This window comes from Aptenodytes patagonicus, chromosome 20 (assembly GCF_965638725.1).
Source record: "Aptenodytes patagonicus chromosome 20, bAptPat1.pri.cur, whole genome shotgun sequence".
NCBI classification, from domain to species: domain Eukaryota; kingdom Metazoa; phylum Chordata; class Aves; order Sphenisciformes; family Spheniscidae; genus Aptenodytes; species Aptenodytes patagonicus.
In genome coordinates, this window is record NC_134968.1 from 1,757,009 (window position 1) to 1,778,098 (window position 21,090).

The 21,090-nt window shown below is 52.8% G+C and overlaps 1 protein-coding gene across 1 annotated transcript; it reads left to right on the top strand.

Moving 5' to 3' along the window:
- Positions 1-3,087: 3,087 nt before the first annotated feature.
- Positions 3,088-20,452, top strand: PLXDC1 (plexin domain containing 1; the record flags this gene model as incomplete). The annotated part of the gene is given in 12 exon segments (XM_076357072.1): positions 3,088-3,231; positions 3,616-3,685; positions 4,095-4,217; positions 4,606-4,724; positions 4,931-5,030; positions 6,655-6,750; positions 8,820-8,901; positions 11,226-11,286; positions 12,211-12,343; positions 13,980-14,015; positions 15,175-15,335; positions 16,502-20,452. Coding segments are annotated over 12 exon segments (1,170 nt in total). The 3' UTR covers positions 16,622-20,452.
- Between the last annotated feature and the right edge of the window lie 638 nt (positions 20,453-21,090).

The following is a 21,090-nucleotide window of genomic DNA, read 5'->3' on the forward strand; positions in this document are numbered from 1 at the left end:
GGCCCTGGGGATTGCTCCGAGCCTTGCGGCCGTCCCCTGCCCGCCGAGCCCTGCCAGGTCCCAGGGCTGCGCCAGGGCCATCCTGGGCTGAAAAGCCCGGGATGCTTCACTTGCCGCGGTGCCACGTGTGCAGCAGGGATGACGCTGCCGAGGTTGTCGGGGCTGAGGGGGCTTGAGGCTGTGCCGGGGTGAGGGGCTGCGTGGGAAGGGGGGGGGGTGTCTCCGGCTGGGGAAGGCAGCAGCCTGCGCCGCTGCTAACGAGCTCCTGTAGCAGCAGTGTCACCTCCTGCGAGCTCTCACTTGATTCTCACATCCCGGCTGTGCTAATTACCCGCCCTCAATTAGCTCCTGGTTATTTGTGGCGGGGCTGTGGGTCCCTTGGCAGCTGGGGGAGTTTGCCCAGCTCTGAGGTCTCGGGGATGGGGATGGGGATGGGGATGGGGATGGGGATGGGGATGGGGATGGGGATGGGGATGGGGATGGGGATGGGGATGGGTGGCCATGGCTGAGGGTGGTTTCTGGTGGAGGACGTGTCGGCCGTGGGTGACTTGTCCTGGCATTTTTGCCGGCAGCTGGTTGTGGATTCGGTGGAATTAGTGCCCCCGTGGGCACAGCGCGCAGGGGAGCAACAGCTGTGGCTGTTTCCACTCTGCTTGAGCTCCAGCTTGGCCTTGCTTGGTGACCATCGGGGACGGAGAGGGGCCAGAAGCCAGAAAAGTCCTGATGTGGAAGTGTTTAAAAAAAAAAAAACAAACCAAAACAAAACCAGCCCAAACCCACCAGCGGCCACCACGGCATTGCCGGGGAGCCACAGGGAGGGTGCGATGGCGCTTGTGGGTTTCCAGGAGGAAAAGGCAGCAATTTCCTGGGGCTCGTGCTGTCGGGGGGCGAGGAGCGTTCCCCCCGGGAGCAGGGCCACGTTCAAGGTCAGGGACGCTGTTCCCCCCACGTGTCGCTGCATCTCTCTGTGTACGACCCGCAGAAGGTGTGATCCTACTTGGGGAGGTGCCAGCCCCGAGTCTGGAGGGGTTTTCCTCTCTCCCCCCCAAAATGTTCCAGGTTTGGGGTGCAGAGGGGCAGCTCTGGACCCAAGATGAAGAGGGGTGTGATGCCGGGCAGCGCCGCTGTCCCTCCCTGAGCTCTGTCCTATGTGGCTGCGCTTTCCACTTGTTCCTGCGTCCAAAACCTCCCCTCTCTTAATTCCTGCTATAACCAAAGCAAGGTGACAGATTAGGACATCCTAATGAGTCAGCGATGAGGTCAGGAGCTCGGCAGCCAGCTCCTCCGCGCTCCTGGCCCTGCTTATTTCCCCCCCGGTTTATTTGGAGCACATTGGGAAGGCACGGGGGGGGGGGGGGGGGGGGGGGGGGCACGAGGGCACGGGAGGTTTTGTTATTTGTCACCCGGCATTGGCCTGTCCCTGCATCCTGGGGGGCTTCCAAAGCCTTTGCGTGGGCGGTGCGTGCTGGGATGCAGCAGGTACTGGCACGGCCTTCACCGTGCCTCAGTTTCCCCATCCATAGGGAAGGGAGGACTCTGGGCTGCAGCAGTCCCTCCGAGCTCTGGGAGAGAGAAGGGGCTGTAATTGCCAAAGGGAAGAGCTAGGAAAGCTTTCCTTGGAGTCGGGGCTCGCCAAGGAGTGCAATGGCTCTCCCTGAACTTCACTGAAGCAGAAAAAATAACATGTTACGGGATTTTTCTAATAGCACTTTATTCCCTATGACTCCCGCAGACCTGCAGTACCGCGCTGGGGAATAGCACAGGGCTGCTCAAAGCGGGGGGCTTTGCTTTCTCTTTTTTACCCCCTCCAACCTGTTGAATCCTGGGTTGGTGGGTCATCCCCTGCCTCCGGCACCCGGGCTCATGTGCAGGGAGCGGGTCTGGGAGCAGGTCCTGGAGTGAGCCAGGGCGGGGGGAGCTGCAGGCAGGGGGTCTGGGGGTCAGATGCTGGGGGCGAGGGGGGGACCGGGGGTCAGAAGGGACTGAGCGGCAGAAATGCAGCAGACTGGGATGAGCGGCGAGCGTGGCAGCGCGCCAGGCGCTGGCACGGAGCAGCGGAGCAGTGTTTTCCCAAGGAAAAATTAAGATGCTTCCTCTCCTCGCCCCCCCCGGCGCGAACCAGCCTCCCCTGACAGGCGGCAGCTCCCAGCTGTGTCCCCGGCCGGCCGCACACCAGATCACTTCGGAGAGGCACAGTGGGACCAGCGTGGCCAGGGCACGGGCTGTGCAGGGCTGGCTGTGCCCCGGGAAATCACTCGCTCTGCCGGTGTCCCCAAGGAAGCTGCCACAGAGCCACGTGCAGGTCCCCAGCCGGGATGTGCGTCCTTCAATAGATCCCTGATCAGCTTGAGATGGCTCTTGGCAGAGCTGCCGTGTGGTCCACGCTCCAGTCTGCCGGGGAGAGGGGGCTCGGGGAGCCTGGGGTGCCGCTGGCCGCTTGGGAAGGCTCGGGGTTGATGCCCAGGGTCGCTCTCCTTGCTCTGTGTGAGAATAGCAAGGGGATCTGATCGCTCACGCAGAGCCATGCCCCATCCACGCTCCGGGGATTCATCCAGGAGAGCAGCCCGTGCCCTGAAGAGCCCCGCTCCCCCCGCCACGTACCCCGTCCTCAGCCCCTCGCTCCCACTCGGCTGGCGGCGGTGGCTCGGCTGCCTTCCCCAAGCTGCCTGTTCCAAGGTTAATAATTTCCTCTGGGCTTCCATGCCTCCAGTTGTTTGCTTCGCTTCTAGTGGTCACTTTAGCTGTAGCTTCTGTCTCCTGGCTCTAGAGCAGGATAGTTTCTTCCCGGGAAGGTTGCATCTGCTGAAGTCTCTCGTGAGTCACGTCTCTCTCTCGCCAGCCAGCCCGTCCTCTCTGCACTCAGTCGATCTCGTGGGTCTTCTCTGCACCTTCTCCAACTGCTCAGCGTCCTTTGCTGGCTTTGCATGGGGTTTTTCTGTGCTGCTTCTATTGCTGCTTTGTGCTGAGACGGGGGTCGGGCTCCCACCGGCTGTCCCAGCTGCTCTGAGCCGTGCCTGGGGGTTTGCATCTCCACGGAGCAAGCTGGGTAATGCTGTGCCCTGTCACCCTGTCCCTCCCCGGCTGCAGGAGGACAACCACAGCTACTACGTGTCGCGGATCTACGGGCCGGGGGACGCCCGCCTGAGGGGGCTGTGGGTCGACATGGCAGCGGCCAACAGGAGCCAAGTGAAGATCCACGGGATCCTCTCCAACACGCACCGGCAGGCCTCGGTGAGCCCGCGGGGCTGTTCTGCAGCCGGGGGTGTCTGCCGGGTCTCCTCTCCCAGCAGGGATTTCCCGATGGTGGCACCTCGCCCGGGGCAGCAGCAGCAGCCCCTCCACGTCCCTGTGACAGCCTGGTGGAGACCAAGGCTTGGGAAGCGTTTGGTGTCCCCTAGCCCCCAGTCCAGGGCTGAAGGGGATGAGCCGTGGGGACCGGGCACCCTCAGGACCCTCGCTCCCATCCCTCTCCCACCCCTCCATGCGCCGGCCCCAGGAGCTTGCTCCAAGCCAGGGCAGAGCCGGTGCCGGTGGGCACGGACCCGTCCCCCCGCATCCCCAGCAGGTATTTTTCCAAGGGCTGAGCGCAGTTCTCACCCCGTCTCCCTCCCGCAGAGAATCGTCCTCTCCTTTGACTTCCCATTCTACGGCCACCTCCTGCGGCAGGTCACGATAGCGACGGGTGGTAAGTCGGGATGGGACAGGGTACCCGTGCTCAGCCGGTGTTCCTGCGGTGGAGGGGCTGGACACAGCTCTGGGGCTGGCTCTAACCTCACCCCACGTCCCAGAGCCCGGGGAGCTCAGACAGAGAAGGGGCTGCAGCCCTTCTAGCTTTTTCCCTCCACCCCAAGTCTAACCCCTGCCCTGCTGCTGGTGCTCAGGGAGTCAGGTGCTGCTGGTGCCTCGGTTTCTGCAGCAGTTGAGGGGATGCAGGGGGGTCACACAGGCTTGGAGGAAAGCCAGGAGGGGATGCTGGGGGTAAAAAAAGGGATGGGTGAGCCAGGGCAGGGTAGTGGGAGGTCAGAAAGAGGGAGGGAGCATCCCGGGGCGGTGGAGGGGAGCGTGCGCTGCTTCACCCTCCTCTGCTCGCTCAGGTTTTATCTTCATGGGGGACGTCATCCACCGGATGCTCACGGCCACGCAGTACATCGCACCCCTCATGGCCAACTTCAACCCCAGCTACTCCCGCAACTCCACCGTCCAGTACTTGGACAACGGTGAGCCCTGCTCCGGCCGGCCCCCGTGCAAGCCACGGCGGCTGCCGTACGAGCAGAGCAGCAGGCAGCCTGCCTGCCCCGCTCCTTCCTCGTAAAACTGGGCAAAGCTCAGCTCTCTGGAGCAAACAGAGGGGCCGGAGCCAGGTGAGGGTGTGGGGAAGGGGAGCCCAGGGCAGCAAGGGCTGTTCAGCGCCTGGAGGGGGGGGTTTGGGTAGGGGCGGCTGGGATGTTTGGCAGGGGCTTGTTGGTGGGTCTGCTCAGAGTGATGTGCTGGGGATCGGGGGACGAGATGACTCGGAGCTTCACCGACAGAAGAGGACGGGTCAGTCTGTTGAGATGTGGGATGAGGAGAGATGAGAAGACTGATCCGCTCTGGTCTCTCCCCCAGGGACGGTTTTTGTGGTGCAGTGGGACAAGGTCTATCTTCAGGGGAAGGAGGACATGGGCAGCTTCACCTTCCAGGTGGCCCTGCACAGCACCGGGAGAATCGTCTTTGGGTACAAGGAGGTGAGGGATGTTTCCGCTGGGGAAGGCACGGCAGGAGGGTCCCTGCGGGGGATCCCTGTGGGTCTGGGAGGAGATCTGGTATTATAACTGTTCACGTGCCGAGTCCGGGCATTCCCAGTGCCACCAAAGCACTGGAGACTTCTGCAGCAGCACCAGGAGCCCGGGGCAGGGCTGGGGTCCATCACGCCCTCTCTCCCTGGCTGCAGATCCCCGTGCCGGTCCTACAGATCAGTGCCACCCAGCACCCTGTGAAAGCTGGCCTCTCCGATGCCTTCATGATCCTCAACCCATCTCCCGATGTGCCTGGTGAGTCGCAGCCTTGTGCTCTGGGTGGCCCCCGCGGGTCAGCGTGGCCCCCGCCCACGAACGCTGTGTGCTTTGGCGAGGCGCTGCAGGCAAAAGGGCTTCGTGCTTCTCGCCCAGTGTGTTCAGAATCGCTGCGAGCAGCCAAGCTATCGCTTCGTGATTTCCAGCTGATGAGGAGGAGGGGAAGAACGGTTGCAAACGAGACTGCAGATGGGCGAGAGGCTTGGGGGGGTGCTGGGTGCCTCGTTCCTGTAGGCATGGGGGTTTAGGGGAGCCTACAAGCCACATCGCTGCTGCTCTGGACTGTCCTTGAACACGTAGCATGGCACGGGTGCTGCATGGCTGCTGCGGGCAGGGCTGGGATCGGCACCTGTGTTGGCAGGACGTGGGGACGGCTACATACATGTCTGCATGCTTATTCCATATGTGCCGTGAGCTGCAGGCATGGGGTGAGCTTGCCGAAAAGGCTCTTCCAGCCTCTCCCATCCCCTCTTGTCATGAGGAGCCCAACCTCGCTCCTGCCTCCCGGCGCTGCACCCGGCGCGGTTGCTTTTCCCTGTTATTTATGGAGCCTGCCATCTGGCCCTCATTTATTACCCGTTTACAACAGTTTGTGTAAAAACCTCGGCCAGGCTGGATGGTTCTTCCCCTCCCCGCTCCGCCAGCCTGCCCCTCGCCAGGCTGGTGCCCTCCATCCCCATGGGCTTGCTGAACCCTGCCTGTACCTCCTGCCTGCCCCGGGGGTGTGAGGGGAAGCGGGCGGAGGAGAAATGCAAGAACTGGGCACGAAAAAACCTAATGAGGTGAAGAAACAAGGCTTGAAGGGAAGGAGAGGAGGGGTTAGGAGGGGAGAGCATGTTGTCCTGCTCATCTGCTGGTCTCCAAGCGCGGAGCAGAGCAGCGAGGAGCTGTGGCTGTGCTGGAAGGACAGGTTTGATTATCCTCGCAGGGGCACAAAGCCAGAGAAGCATCTTGGCTGGTGTCACCACGTCAATTAGCGGCAGAGGCTGGGAGAAAATTTGGGAGAAGCCTGAATCCAGGATAGACCCCTCTGGCCCCCGGGATGAAGGGGAAAGAAAGGAAAGGGGGCAAGGCGTGAGGGAGATGGGGGAAGGAGGAGGCTTTGGGGGGGAAGGCAGCTGCTGAGCGGGAGCCCGGGGAGCGGTGCGGAGCTCCGGGCGAGCGCTGCGCACGGGGGAGGCTCGCAGCCCCGTGAGTCACTGACGAGCAATGTGTTGTGCAGCTTCGTGTTTGTTTAGAGCGATGCAGGACTGGACCACATCCATATCGGGAGCCTCTGGTTGGGGAGAGGGGGACAGAGCTCCAAGCTCCTCCTAGCAAAACACAGAAGAGGTGATCTGTGCCCTAATACCACTCCTCCCCCCCCAGCACCTCCCGCATTGCTTCTCCTGCAGCCTGACAGCCGCCGTACACTGTCCTCTCCCACAGGAACAACCCCAAGACCTGGGGCCACCTTTGCCTTTCAGCTGGGAGTCAGCAGCAGCCCCACAAGCTTTCCCCGCGCACGCTGGGATTCATGCGTGGGGTAAACCCCTTTGCAGGATGGGGAAGGGCGTGCAGGGTGAGTTTGTGCCCACTCTAAAGCCAAGGCTCCGTGTTTCAGAGTCCCGCCGTCGGACCATCTACGAATATCATCGCGTGGAGCTGGACACCAGCAAGATCACCAACATGTCAGCCGTGGAGTTCACCCCGCTGCCCAGTAAGTCGGACAAGCTGGCGTGGTGCCCCGGAGCGTGTTTCCCTCCCGTGGTTTCACCCAGCAACTACAACAGCCTCCTATTTACAGCCAAAGGGGGAAGCCAAGGCCGGAGGAGGCAGGTTCAGTGTATGCTGGAAGGGGGTATGGCTGCCATCCGTCACCCGACGGCTGGGGTCCTACTGCGCGCTGGAGCCATGGAGGGAGGGTGTGCTATCGGCCAGGGTACAGCTCGCCCCTGCCCTGGGGTCCCCCAGTCATTCTGCCTTTGTAAGAAGGTCTGTGCGTGGCTGTCGCTGAACGTCTCGTACGTACAGCCCTGTCTGGATTTATCAGCTCGGAGTCAACCTCAGCCAACAGCAAATCCCACATGCGTGCCAGCCTGGCTGCTCCATAGCTGAGACGGGAGCCTGGGATGCAGCAAAGCTCAGCTGGCATGGGAGAAGCTGATAAAGGAGGGCTCTGCAGGCAATTACACCTTACCTGATTTGCTCGGCACTCCCCAGGTGATGAGAGCGGTGGTGCCAGCCACGATGTCCCTGGGAGCGATGTGCTATGGTCCCAAGCTGCGCTCCGTGCTGCTCTGCCAGCACCTTCCTTGTGCGCAGCTGAGTCGATGGCTCTTGCTGCTCACCAGTAGATCCCCTCTCGCCCCGGTACTTTGACTCCTTATTTCCTGCACTGACAGCCCTTCCCACCTGTCCAGCTGCTGAAGCTCCTCTTTGCTCCATAAGCTGCAGCTAATCGTGCTGGACACTGGTTCACTTCAGGTCTGTCTACAAGACATTTTCTACGCCTCCACACTCGGATGAAATTTCTTAAGGATCCTGTTAAACAGATGATACATTTTTAGTGTTCGGATCCAAGGACACATGCACACAAGGGAAAGTTGTCATGCAGTCCGTAAATACAGAGCGGAGAGTAAATCTGTCACAAAGATACCAAGGTTATGCATTTGAACAGTCTCCCCAGGGTATTTTATGACAATTTTAACAGCAGGCAGGGTTACTGCAAAGCAGATCATAAATAAGCATTCTGCAATAATTTTTTTTTCTCCTTAAGACTTGCTATTTTGTTTTTCCCCAGCAGCTAGGGTAGCTGAGAGCAGTATCTTCAGAGGAGCCACAGAGCTAGAGAGAGCTAGACTCCACTTTTTCTTCTGGGGGTTTAATTTTTAGCCTTATTCAGGTCAGAAGTGGATGAACTGGGTTAGCCTCTGCCTCTTCTCCAGAGGTCCTTGCTTGCTCGCAAGACCTCCACGTGGCAGTCTGCTCGGGAAAAGCTCAGGACAGGAGAGTGGAGGAGATGAGGACTGGAGGACACCAGAAAAGCGTGGGCAGCCCAGGCCTGGGTAGCAGCGGTGGTGAGTTTGCTCAAGTGCGAGGGGCAGACCGGGGAGCCCATGGACGGAGAAGTGATGGAGTGTCTGGGTCAGGATGGGGGGGTGCCAGGCGTCCCCGGTGGGATGGGGATGCTGCTGCCTTTCAGGACCCTGTGCCCCGATGCAGGACGTGAACCTCTGGTGTTCTGCCTTCATCGCTTGGTATTTCACAGCACCCGATCAGCTCTCGGCTCTGTCATTGCGGGCTGTCAGGGACTCCCGAGGGACTTGTTAAAACTGCTGGTTTCCTTGACTTTTTTTGCAGGCAAGCCCTCTTGGCCATCTTTTCTAGACAGGGTGACAAACAAATGATGGTACTCTACAAGCAGCTAGTCCTCTCCAGTGTGAGATATTCTTGCAGAACTACTTAGTATGGACATAGCAACAGAGGATTAAACTGTTTGTATTGCTTCCTTCCTTCTGAGAAAAACCTTCTGTACAATAAGAAATGGCATAAGTCTCAGATGTGTTTTAATTCCCAGCTAAACAGAATGGTAAGACTTTTACAGATGGACTGAGAGTCCACTCATGCTAGAAAGGTGCTGCCTTGTCCTGCAGGTCCATTGCAGAGAGGGGCTGGGGTAGAGACTCATCTGTCGATGCTGGTTCTACCCATGCCACCAGCTTTCAGCACACGCGCCCTCGTGCCCGTGCAGATGCTGGCGTATCGCATCTCCTCTCTCTTTTACAGCTTGTCTCCAGCATCAGAGCTGTGAAATGTGTGTGACCTCGGAGCTGACCTTCAACTGCAGCTGGTGTCACGTCCTGCAGAGGTAGCTGGGATGAGTTTCCTTCCCACCTCTTCTCTTGCTAATGCTTCTATAGCCGGGAGAGCAAGTGCAACTCCAGTCTGATGCCTGTATTGGTGTTGCTGCTCTTTTATTATTAGTTTCCTTTTTTTGTTGGGTGGGGTTTTGGTTTAGGGGTGCTGCTCTCATAGTCTCATAGCCACGGTTAAGAGGTGATCTGATCTCCGGTTACAAGCCGTTGAAGGGAGACATTTCCCGAGGCTGGGGTTCTTGGTCCTAATGTTTTGCTGCAGCAGCTGGAACAAGTTGAGACCAGAAGCAAGAGTCACATTTTTGTCAGTGAGGTTAAACGTGGGGGAAACTTGTCCTGGCTTGGGCTGTGATTTCAGACAGAAGTGCAGGGCAGGGAGGCTGGGACACGCTCAAGTCTGAAGGACAGCAGGTAGGTCACAGACCCGGGGACGCTCATCAGCCCCCCAGCTGCGGGTGACAGGCCCTCTTTGTCGGGGATGAGACACAATGAGGGTAGGGGGGCACCTGCTGCTTTTTGGGGGGGTAAAAGGAGGATCTGGGGGGACGGGGCTGGCCCCGCTGCAGTCCCAGCCATGCAGCAGTTCTGCTCCGTGCTCTCCTTCAGCTCAAGCAGCGCGACACGGAGCATGAGCGACTTTAATGAGATTTTGCTGAAATATTTATTTAGCGCTAGTGGCAGGGGAGAGGACCCAGTAACACAGATCCTCACAGGCGGCACGGGGACAGCCACGCTTGGGAAATGCCTGGCTCTCCCAGGAAGGCACGCGGGCTGGCCCCCTTCCCCAGCCGCCTCCTGCAAGGGCAGCCTTGGCTCTCCCCGGCATCGCTCGCAGGGCACCTTCACTCCTCCTTTCTGTAGCCCTTCTCTCGCTACGCTCAAGACTTGCACCCTTTCCTTGCACGCAGCAATTTCAGCAAGGTATGAGCAGGGCAGCTGGGACAGGGAAAGATCCTGAGACATCAGCAAAGCGACCCTATAAATCGGTGTTGATTCACTGCCTTTCAGTGGGCTGGAATACAACCTGAGCCAGGGGAACATCATTTTTCAATGACAGTTGCTCGGCGGTGGCTTCTGATCAGAGAATATTATGTTCTCGCAGCTGAGAGATGCGTAAAACCAGATGTGGCTTTGATAGCAAAACCAAGCCCGGGATACAGTGGCTTAGCCTGGATCTTTTTTGGGCTGAAATCCCAGCGTTCAAGGACTTCGTCATTCTGTTTATTCCAAATTCACGGCGTTTGCAAACCCCATCTTCCAAAATCCAAGTCGCTGTTGCTGATGTTTGCTCTTATCACTTATAGTACGGTGACTTCTTGATGTCTTGGCTAAAAGCCATGCTCCCTGCAGCCCTAACTGCGTGTCGGCAGCTCGGTCCTGAAGAGCTTAGGTTACAAAAGGAAAGTACAAGTGGCAAGCGTGGCGGAAACTGCAGGCTAGAGCAAGCCTACTGCTATCTTGTTGGCTTTCAACCAGGTTGGTTTTGCAAAGCCAACGTGATCTTTCCCAAGGAAGTTGGTAGGGTGGCTTCCAAGGGTTTGAACTTATATCCTGAGTCCAGCTCAGCGATTTAACCCCAGAGTCCTCTCAGCTCTCTTCTGGACAGCGGAGTTGGTGTTTTCGCTTTTGCTGAGCCCGTAATCGTTACAGGAACTGTACTTTAAGCAAAGATCTCAGTGACTCAGCGGGACCTGAAGTTTTGTGGCTTCTCCTCTCTTAGTGGTTGGTAGTTGGCTAAATTAGTGCTTGTATGAGCTGAACCCCTGATTCATCTTTTGGTAGTCCCCAGAGACTTTTCCAAAGGTCAGAGTGCTATTTCATTCCCTCTGTTTCTGTAGAGATTTCTCTAGCTGGTGTTTTCCTGATGCCGTTTGTAATTTCTTTAATGTGTTTTTCCTGTGCAGATGTTTCTGGAAAAAAAAAACCCCTCGTGGAGATCATGGCCTTGCCCTGGCACAGAGTCCAGGGAATGGAAATTCAGACTCAGTCTATATATTTTTTCCTATTTCTCTGCTTCTCCGTTTCCCTTGGAGAAGCGGCGTTGACCCTTTTCCTCCTCTGTGAAGAGGAACATTTGGGTCCTTCCAGCACAGCTGTACTGGAAACCCCATGTCTTTGGAGACCAACTTGTACATAATCTTCCCAGTCCTCAGATACTTGTTTGTCCAAGTGTCTGTACACGGCGCCCATCGGGGCAGCATTTGGGACTCTTAGGCAGCTTAGAAATCATTAGCGATGCCACTCGCGTAGAGCGGGCAAATGAGCATTATTGTTGCTGTGTCTCTCTGCCACGGGCTAATACTGCTTTTCTCCGCAGGTGTTCCAGCGGCTTTGACCGATACCGTGAGGAGTGGCTATCCTACGGCTGCGGCCAGAAGGTGAGACCGAGAGGGGGAGTCACTTCTCTTAGGTCCTCTGCTAGGAATGACGCTGAACTACAGAAAAAAACAATGGCCATATCCCAGCTCAAAATATTCACTCTCAGCTCCACTTGGCCCATGCTGTTCTGGAACAGACTGAATATCCCTTTAGATATCCCTTTTCCATTACGGCAGGACCGCTGATCCACTTAATAGAGGGTGTCTCTATTGGAATAGTTAAAAGATGGTCCATCTAATCCAGCGTTACCTGTCTTTGCCTTGCTGGTGTCTTGTTTCTGTGCTGGTCGGTGCTGGATGTTCAGTAAAGATGCGGAGACCTCCATAAATTACCAAGTGGTGCCATTTGAGTACACTGGGATATTTTTTTTCTTGACTTTCTGAAGCATGACACTCACTCTCGAGCATGAAGAAATTAGCCCTTGTGATTTTTTTTGTCCTTGTTAGCACAATTATCTCCACATTGGATGAACTAGTTTCTTTGTCTCAGAAAGATCAGCTCTAATGAAACATCTGTTTCTGCTTTGGGTTTTTTTGTTGGGTTTTTTTTTCCCCCCGCTGAAAACTCAGCTTTGTTCCCTGTTAACCAAGAGGGTTGAGCGAGGGAAAAGGAGGTCACAGGACCTATGTAAGGTCATTCAGTGATGCAAGGAGGTCAGACTGTAGGACCTTGCCAGATCATTGTCATTTGTCCTGCATAAGTGGTTCCCAAACTTTTCCTCCTCTTCTCCAACCTCCATGTCACCCCCCCCCCCCATACTTCTCCTGGCACTTCTGGACCATGTCCCCTGCTTCCACTCCAGTGTTTGAACCCCAAGGGCTCGGCAGCCCGAAGCCTGGGAAGCACAGTCCTCACCACTGGCTCCTTGGCACTCTTGCTGGAAGAGAGCTAGGAAAAGTAGCTGTTCTTCATTTTCTTTCCAGTCAGATGAGAAGACCTGCGAGGATTTGGAAGGCGACCACTATTCAGCACCTCCTGACAGCTCTTTCTCACCGCTGAATGAGGATGCCACCACCTCCGCGTCCTCGCTCTTCATTGACGGTCTCACTACAGAAGGTAGGGGCAGGTGGGGTGAGCAGCTGTGGCAGGGACACTCCGTCCTCGATGCTTATCCCTGGAGAGGTCTTTCACTCCGATGCCTCATAAAGCCCATTCATATCCAAGTAAATAAAATATCAAACCCATCTTTGAGGCACAAGGGCAGGGGTGAGTACAGGAGGCAGTGGAAAGGAGAAGGAGGGGCAGCCTAAGGGGTGAGACTCGGAGTGGTGTGGTAAGGGGAGAGATGAAACCCTCCGGTGGGAAGAGTTTTACAGTTGCATCGCAGCCTTTTTACGTGTTTGTGAAGGTCAACAAGCAACTAGTCCCTGGTGGACAGACTCCCCAGCTTCATAACAGCGGTTAATACTGTGTATAGGGGCTCATGCTTTTAATGTGCTTGGTCCTAGCTGGTGGCTCAGGGCTGCCAGTGCTCTCAGACTGGCAATAATACAGCGTAGGCTTGTGATTGGCCTCTGCTCGGGAATGGGGTTCGTTCCAGCATAGGAAAGCTCCACATAAGGACCTGAGTTTCCCTCGAGACAGCCATGTTCTAAAGCTTGATAATCCTATTAACACAGGGCTGGCTCCTCAGATCCTAGCGGCAGGTATCACTTCAATTTTGCTGCTTAATAGTCCCTAACGCAAACTGCTAATTAGAATAAATAGAAAGGAACATTAGTAATTGTCCTTCAGCAACGGGAAGGAGTTGGGGGGAGGAACGGAGCGCCTGGCTGACAGAGTTGACTTTGAAAGGAGCAATTAAAGGAAGGGGGAGTGTAGCACCACCACTGAGATTATTTTCCAACTCATCGCCAGTTCTTGGGAAAAGAACAAGAGGCTTTCTGTGACATAGTCAAGCATGAAGTTAATTTGTAATCTTGGAAGGAAACAAACAGCCAGCTGCATCAAGCAGCGAACTTTATCTGGAGAAGCACAGCAAAGGAACAAGCAAAAGAAAGGAGTGGACCCACCCCTCCGCATCCTCCCCAGCCAGCCCAGCTCGCTGGCTCTGCTCCTGGAGATGTTTGTGAACGTGTCTGATTCTCTGGTCGCATGTCAGCATTGCAGCTAGCAAACGTGTAAGCCAAGGATCAGGATTTCAGCTGGACTCGCGAGGGTGGTGATGTGGAGACCATCAAGACGTAAAGCCTGGTACAATATAGCCTGGTTCTTCCAGAATGAGGTGAAGAATGGAATTGGATTTGGGGCCCCCATGGAAGATATCTACAGCGTAACATCCCATTGATTTATTTGGGATGTATTAGCAGCGTATTGCTGCACGTGCCGTAGTCCGAACACAGACACCCACAGGGGCTGGGGCCCCATCCAGCATTCACTTATTGTTCTGCTTTGCACACTGAGCATATTTAAAGACTGGTTTCCTCAGATGTTTGTGCTCCAGGTGCCACCTTTGTGAAGGAAGACGACAAACCATAACCCACATGCTTTCACTACTGTTGTTTCCCGGGTGCCTTCCTCTTCCACCAAACTCAGAGGTTTAAAACTGTCACTGGCCACAGAAATGCTGTGCAAGGGGTGTGTTCTGTCAGCGGCCCCGTCACAGAGGGATGAAAGCGGGTGGGAAGCATGCAGAATACCGTAGAAGGCTCCTAACTTTGGGGTTTTTTTTGCCTTTGTTTTCTTCTTCTAGATGATACGAAGCTCAATCAGTACGGAGGAAGTGAAGGTAAGCCCTTCATCTTCTCTCTGCCTGCTCACGGTCGTTCCAAGTGAAAACATGTTACGCTGAAATCAAATGCACCGGGGAGCTGCGATCAGTCAGCAGGTTGGACAGGTGAAACTGAGATTGGAGGGGTGTAATCAAGATAAGACTCCTATTGTCCTTACCCTGACTAATACCATTTCAGGTAGTGAAAAGTGAGAGTCGGGACCAAACTGTTTTACCCTGATGCTGTTTGTCTACTTTTCCCACTTAGTCCTGCTGTGCAAACTAAGACGATGAGTTTTCTCTTCCCATGTAATTCCCTTTCTTTGCAGTTTTTGCATAGATATAAAGTCCTTCTTTCTCTTGAATTTCCCCAGCTGTGCCAAACAGCAGTGGGAAATCCAAATTTGAAAAGTGTCTTTAGCTCAGCTCTGCCTTTTTCATCTCTGTTCCCGTGAAGCCTTTCTCAGTCTGAGTTTGTTCGGCAGCCCCAAGGGCAGGGAACCGAACTGTGGCTGCTCTTACTAACTTCAGAGTATGGGAAGGATCCGAGCCCTCTTCACCTGATGTCAGGTTTGCTAGAACTGCGGTCTTATGCAAACTACAAGCCCATCCCTCTTGCCTGAAAGCAGCTCAGGGAAGTTAAGCTGGCTAAACTGGGTGCAGGACCAGTTCCTTTGCAGGCATGGGGCCTTTGAAATGCATGATCTTCCCAGTTTCAGCCAAATCGCTCCCCAAATGGCTGGTAATGTCACTGTTAATATGTGCCACATACACCCTCCGTAGTTCCGTGCAATTGCATATTCATAGCCGAGGACGGAGGGCAAGCTGCAGGGCTGCGAGTAAGACACACTGAGGACCCCACTCAGCATATGGCTAATGGCTTTCTATCAGAGTGAGCAGCCAATATATAAAGAATATGGATTGGAGGGGGGGTTTACTTGCGTGGTGGTGGTTTAATCTTCTTTCAAAGCAGCTACTGCTATCATCCAAAAGGAATGCTGGAGCTCAGACAACTCTCTGGTGCATCTTTCCCTCTTGTTGAGCCTGACAGTAGCAGGCTAAGTTGCTCAGTCGTACGTGCAGAGCTCTGGAAGGTCCTGCCTTCCTTTGCTTTTCTGTCCTTTCTTTTACCGAGGTCTCAGCACAGTTCAAGACTCAACTGAATCCTTTTTTGCAGGTGTGGGAAGCAGCCTTCCTTCCAAGAAAGCAGGCGCCCCGATTCACACAGGTACTATCGTGGGGATCGTTCTGGCTGTGTTGCTCATTGCAGCTATTATCCTTGCTGGAATTTACATCAACAGCCACCCCACCTCCAACGCTGCCCTCTTCTTCATTGAGGTGAGTGGAGAACCTTATCCCTGGCCGGTTTTCTCTTCCTCTGCTATCAACACAAATCCTAACCTTCTAGAGGAGAGCAGGGAGCAAAGAGAAGAGGAGAGAGGAACTTTGATAGAGTTCCTATCTGAGTTTCTTTTCATGGCCCTACAGTCACAGCTGATCTCCCAACCTCCAGTTGACGATGTTTTAAACTTAGGCTCTCTCCCTCCCACACTGTTTTATTTTGCTCCCTTTCACACATTGCCTTTTTTTCCCCATGCAACGTTAGGCTCTTCCACCTGCTTGCATGAGCAGTCGACACGCAGCCTGGTTGGAGGGCTCAGTAGGAGCTATGACATAATTGAGATCGCTGCCTTTTGAAGTGCCCAGCTGGATTTTGTTGACTAAAAATTGTCAGACTTTACTGATAGATGTCATGCCATCAGCTACTGTGTAAGCGGTGGTGTGAATGCTCTAAAAGGAAGATTTTAATTCTTGGAAAGATAGGGGGTCCAACAATCTCCATCTGCTGTTAAAAGCCAGAAGACCGCTTGGTGTAGGATCCCGAGGCAGTCAGAAGTGGGCTGAATCCTGGCATAGGAGCTGCTGCGGAGGGAGTGAGCAACATTTAGCCCTCAGCCTTTCCTTATCACTCGCTGGCTTTTTCCTAGCACGCTCTTCTTTCCTCCATCTGTCCTGTTTGCAGAGACAAGCTTCAGAGAATTGATCTACATGGCCTCTACCAGTTTAGTACCTGAGCACTTGGCAATGTTTGACCCATTTAGCTACACCCGGCTGAGAAGGGGCAATGCGGTTGTCCCTGTTTTGCAGATAGAGAGGAGACACAGGGCTGACGTGCATGTGGTCGCACGGGAAGCCCGTGGCCATCCTCGGCTGCACAGGCCCCCCTTGTTCTAAGGCTGATGTGAGATTTCACTTAAAATTTCCATTTCCTCCCCGCTCCCCATTTTAACCTTGTTAGTGGGTCAGCTCAGTGAGATCGATGCATTGTAATGAATTCTTTTAAGCATGAAGCGATTTTTTTAAATTTATTTTTATTAATAAAAAGTCAAACTTTCACAAAGACAGCATTGTTTTTGTTTCAGGACCGAGTTTCCGTTTTCCCTGCAGGCTTGGCGTGAAAGGCTCTGTCATAGCTTCTGATGGGTCTTTGTTTCTGTCCACAGCGAAGGCCACATCACTGGCCTGCCATGAAATTCCGAAATCACACCAACCATGCAACGTACTCGGAGGTGGAGCCGGCCAGCCAGGAGAAGGAGGGCTTTGTCGAAGCAGAACAGTGCTGAGCGCTTCCTCCCCCTGCATCTCGAACCTCCCATGTCTCAAGTGTTGGAGTCTTCTGTTATTCTATTGCAAAGTCTTTCCCCTCTTGGAAAAGAAACAGCAAGTAGAGGAAAAAGACCCAATGGAGCATTTGAAAAGAATGAGTCAGGGCGATGTGAGGCTGGGACTTGCCTGGATTTCCTCACGGGACAGCAGGGCCTGCAGCGTCAGCAGTCAGTTGCGACATTGGACTCCGCCTGCAGCCCGGCACCGAAGCCCTGGATGTGGCGGTAGAAAAAAAGTGCAGTCAAAGTTTTCGCTTGGCGTGGGTTTTTTGTTTCGTGGTTGGGTTTTTCCCCCCCTGCGTGTGGCTGACCTCTTCCCTCCTCCACCAGGAGGCTTAACAGGGGCAGCAAAGGGGGGGCAAATCTTGGTACAGGCGAAATACGTAGTTGCCTCAAGCAGCAGGCTCTTGGGGCCAGCAAAACAGTTGATTTTTGCTGCACGCTGGCTCTGCCTGCTCTCAGGAAAGTCGGGCTGGTTGCCTCTTCCCCTCTCCAGGGAGAGGCTGGGTGGTTGGGGGTAGGTGCTGTTGGTGGCCCAGGAGAGGTAAGGTTGGCTCTCCAGGGCTCACCTCCCCTCTTCCCCAGCTCTGTCCCTTTCTCCACTCTCCCCTTCGCCTTCTTTTGGGGCGGGCAACATTTAATTTTGCCTTCGTGGCCGAGAAGCCTTGTCCCCTTGTCTCTTCATCCTGCAGTTGGTCTTCCACCACCATGGCTTCAACTCCCTGCCCTCCCCTCCCTTCAAAGCAACAGCTTCCACCCCCTGCTCCAGAGAAAGGGAAACCTGATCTATTTTAAGGGCAGAACCCTGCGGAGGATTCACCTTCAGGATGTTTGTGAGCCAATGGCTCTGATGCACTTTTTGGCATCTAATTAGTTTGCTAAATTACTAACTATGACCCTTACCCCAAAGGAGACGGAGTGTGAAAAAAAAATCTTAGGTTCCTTCAGAATACATCCTTGTGGCGCGGCCACTAATCCAGCGGGAACAGAGTAGGTTCTGATGGAAGAGGATGGGGACAGAGCACTAGCAACAGCAGCGTCCTCCCACGGGCTGAATCCTGACATAAATCCAAGCTCACTCATGGGCATTTCACATAAATAAGGAGTGAAGGCGTACATGCCTTGATACCATTGAAAATCTAAAAATCACCTTGTTAACAGCATAGTTTTTAGAGCCTACTCAAGTCAGTGGAATTTTTTTCTGTTTTTTTATTTTATTATGTCTGTGATAGGCCCCTGGTCTGGATTTGTGCATCTATCGTGATTCCAGAATCTGACCCCAGCTAAGGGCTTCGACACTAGACCTCTCAGGGTTTTCTACTCCTTCTGTGCAATCAGAATTCAAGACTAATCTGCAGAAATACTCTACCTTACTTCCACAGACACCAGCTGCAGGATTGGGCCCTAAACTGAGGAAAGCTTGTATAAAAAAAGAGAGAGTCCAAAGTCCAGTGCAAGGTAAAGTTTCTTTCCCCCACCAAAAAATGTGGTGGTTGTGTGGGGCTTTTTTTCATTCTTTTTTTTTTTTTTTTTCCATTTTCTCTTGATCCTCAGTTATTTATTCTGATAATCATGTTTGGTGCATATTTTATCCACTGGCTGGTTCAGCTGTCACTGGTGGTGATTACTGCCAAAGGCAGGGTCTGTCTAATTAATGTTTTCCTTCTCATCTGCTGAATTTATATAGTCATTAAAGATAAATATGGATGCTTTGTGGCATTTAGACCCCAGATTATACTTTCTCATACATAGCCACTAGGGAGACTTTTGCTGCATCTTATTATGGCATAAAGGCACCAAAATGCTCAAACAGGGTAAGTCAGACTGAGTCGTGCCAAGTTGTTACGGCTCAGACAGTCTCTCTTTAGACATATTTTGAAGATAAACTTTATGCCCAAATAAAGCTTTCAACTGGAAGGTTGTTTTTTCCCCTGTTTCCCTGAAGTAGAAAGAATTCAAAGGGATGCTGTCATCTAGTTTTTGCCCAGGATCTGATCTCCTTTGAAATGGTTATGAGCTGGTAAGGAATTTTCTCTGGATTTAACTCTTTTCAAATAATGGCCTTGTTTTTACTGTTTTTCTTAATAACAGCAAGATTTGGGGTACTCCTCTTCCCCTACAACCCCTAGAAATGCTAGGTAACATCCAAGACTTCTAAAATGCTGCAAATTTAAAAGAAAACAGACTTCAAATAGAGTGCAATTGAGCTGTATAAATCACTGGTGCATTACTGCAGCCAGGATCTTAGAAGGATTCAGAAGAGGATCAGATACTCGGGTGGAGAATAACAACATCCAAGTGCCATAGCACAGAAACAGTTGGGATATGTAAAACACCTATACTTCAGGGCAGATGCCAAGTTCTGAGTGTCTGGAGTCAAAAAGGCTTTGGGGTTTGGGTTTTTTTTTCCCCTTTAAGGAAAGAGGAAAAACAGACCAGGCTATTCTGTATTCTGTAGCTGTGCAACACATGTTTGGTCTACCTTCTACTGAGGAATAGGGTTTGGGGTATCGTCAGGTAGAGCGTTAACAGCTCCAATTCATCATCTCTAAGACCTTGTGGTAGAGTAGATGGAGAAGTTACTGCCCATAGTCATGTGTGTGCTCTGAGCTGAAGGTTTGGATTCAACCAGCATCTCCCACTGCCTTGCCTGGAGAAGCAAGGCACTTACATGCTGTGTCTCAAGGAGGAGAAAAAAAATACTCTGTCCTACCTTTTGACATGAGGTCTAGCTCTGGGCACTTGAAGCTCACATCTGGGAAGCTCGCGAGTCAGCAGGGAGCAATCTTTTCTGAATATTTTTTGCACGTGGCTTTGTAGTGGAAGAGGTTGTCTATTGAATTCTGAAAAACCCAACGGTAATGTTGCTGATGCCTAGGAGAAAGAGAAAAATGCCTTTACCACCACCAAGTACCGCTCTAATGTTGAAGAGAATAGGAGAGTCTGGTGCAAGTATAATGCTGGCTGCACCAAACGCATCAGGATCAATACTCCTTTCCTACCTGTGTAACTCTGACTTCAAGATGCCGGTTAATCTTGCTAGTCTTGAGTGCCAAAGCAAGAACACGACGATGGCAACTATGACATCAAAAGGTTTTGATTTTGCTTTTAATCACGTGGCTTTTCTAGCCACATCATGAGTTTTCCTCTGGATTCTGATGAACCCAGCGTTTGGGCTTGCTTCAAAGCAGACTGCATAATGTACATGTGTATATTGACCTGTATATTTTATAGCTATAAAACGGGCTGGGGCTGTTAGCTGTGCTCAGTCCATCGCTCAGCTGGTTAAAAGAGGGTGCAAAAACACAAAGAACTGCTGCTGCTCCTCATCTGTCTTTCCAAGCACCGTGCCCTGGCAGTTTGTGGCAACTGCTGAGTGTGTCGTTCGGGAGTAAGGCAGCTGCCTGTCATCAGGCAGAAAATCACATCACGTATCTGCTCCTTGGCCACTCATCTGCGTTCAGCAGTTGGGAAAACACAGCACAGGGTTTCTCAGAGACCAGCGCGAGGTTGGTTCTGCTCCTATGAAAGTTGGGGGCTAACCCCCCCATTTTTGACATCAAGAACCCAGATCAAAAAATATTCTCTTAATAACTAAAGGCCTACTTTCCACATACTTGAATTTACAGCACAGTTGGACTATTTTGAGGGACTAAAGGCACTTTAACTGTCTTTTAATGCAATGTATTTACTATGGATTATCTGCATGGAATACAGTCTTAATATTAAAAAAAAACCCCCATCTTCCTTTTGGACTGCTTTGTTTTCAAAATAAAACATGCAAAGGATTATTGGTCATGTTATGTGAACTTCTAAGCAGGATGGGAATTATTTTCATCTTGTATTCTTTCAATTTACGCTATAAGAATACAAGGATTTTTTTAAGATGTCCTTTTCTGTCTTAGTAATAACACGTCATTATCAGGAGGCGTTCCCAGGACACGCCTAGGATAAAAACTAATGTAATTGAGGTTTGAATCAAGACTATAATTTTCTTCTAATTTTATTCTGCTCAGCTTATTTAGATTTTTTTTTTTTGCAGGCTTCTCAGCTTGACCAATGAGGTTTGCTTGGCCCATTTGACTTTTTGACAGTAGTCAGGTTCAGTGTTTTGATCTCTGCACTAGCACCACATTACTTCAAAAACGTAAATCACATTAAAGGTCATTATCTGAGACCTCAGGGAAGCACCTCCACGTTTAGGCTTCCTTCGCTATTGTACGTTAAAAGTATGAACAGATCGGCAGGATGCAGTAACTGAAAGGAGATGATGAACTGTAGGAAAAGGCCCACCTTGCAATTAACTATGGATATCAATAGATTAATTCCCGTGGGAGCTTTGATAGCACTGCTTCCATGTGTGTTACACCTCGGGTAGCCGGTAAGGGCATAGCCAGAACAAGGACTTGCCCGTAACCCTTTCCACG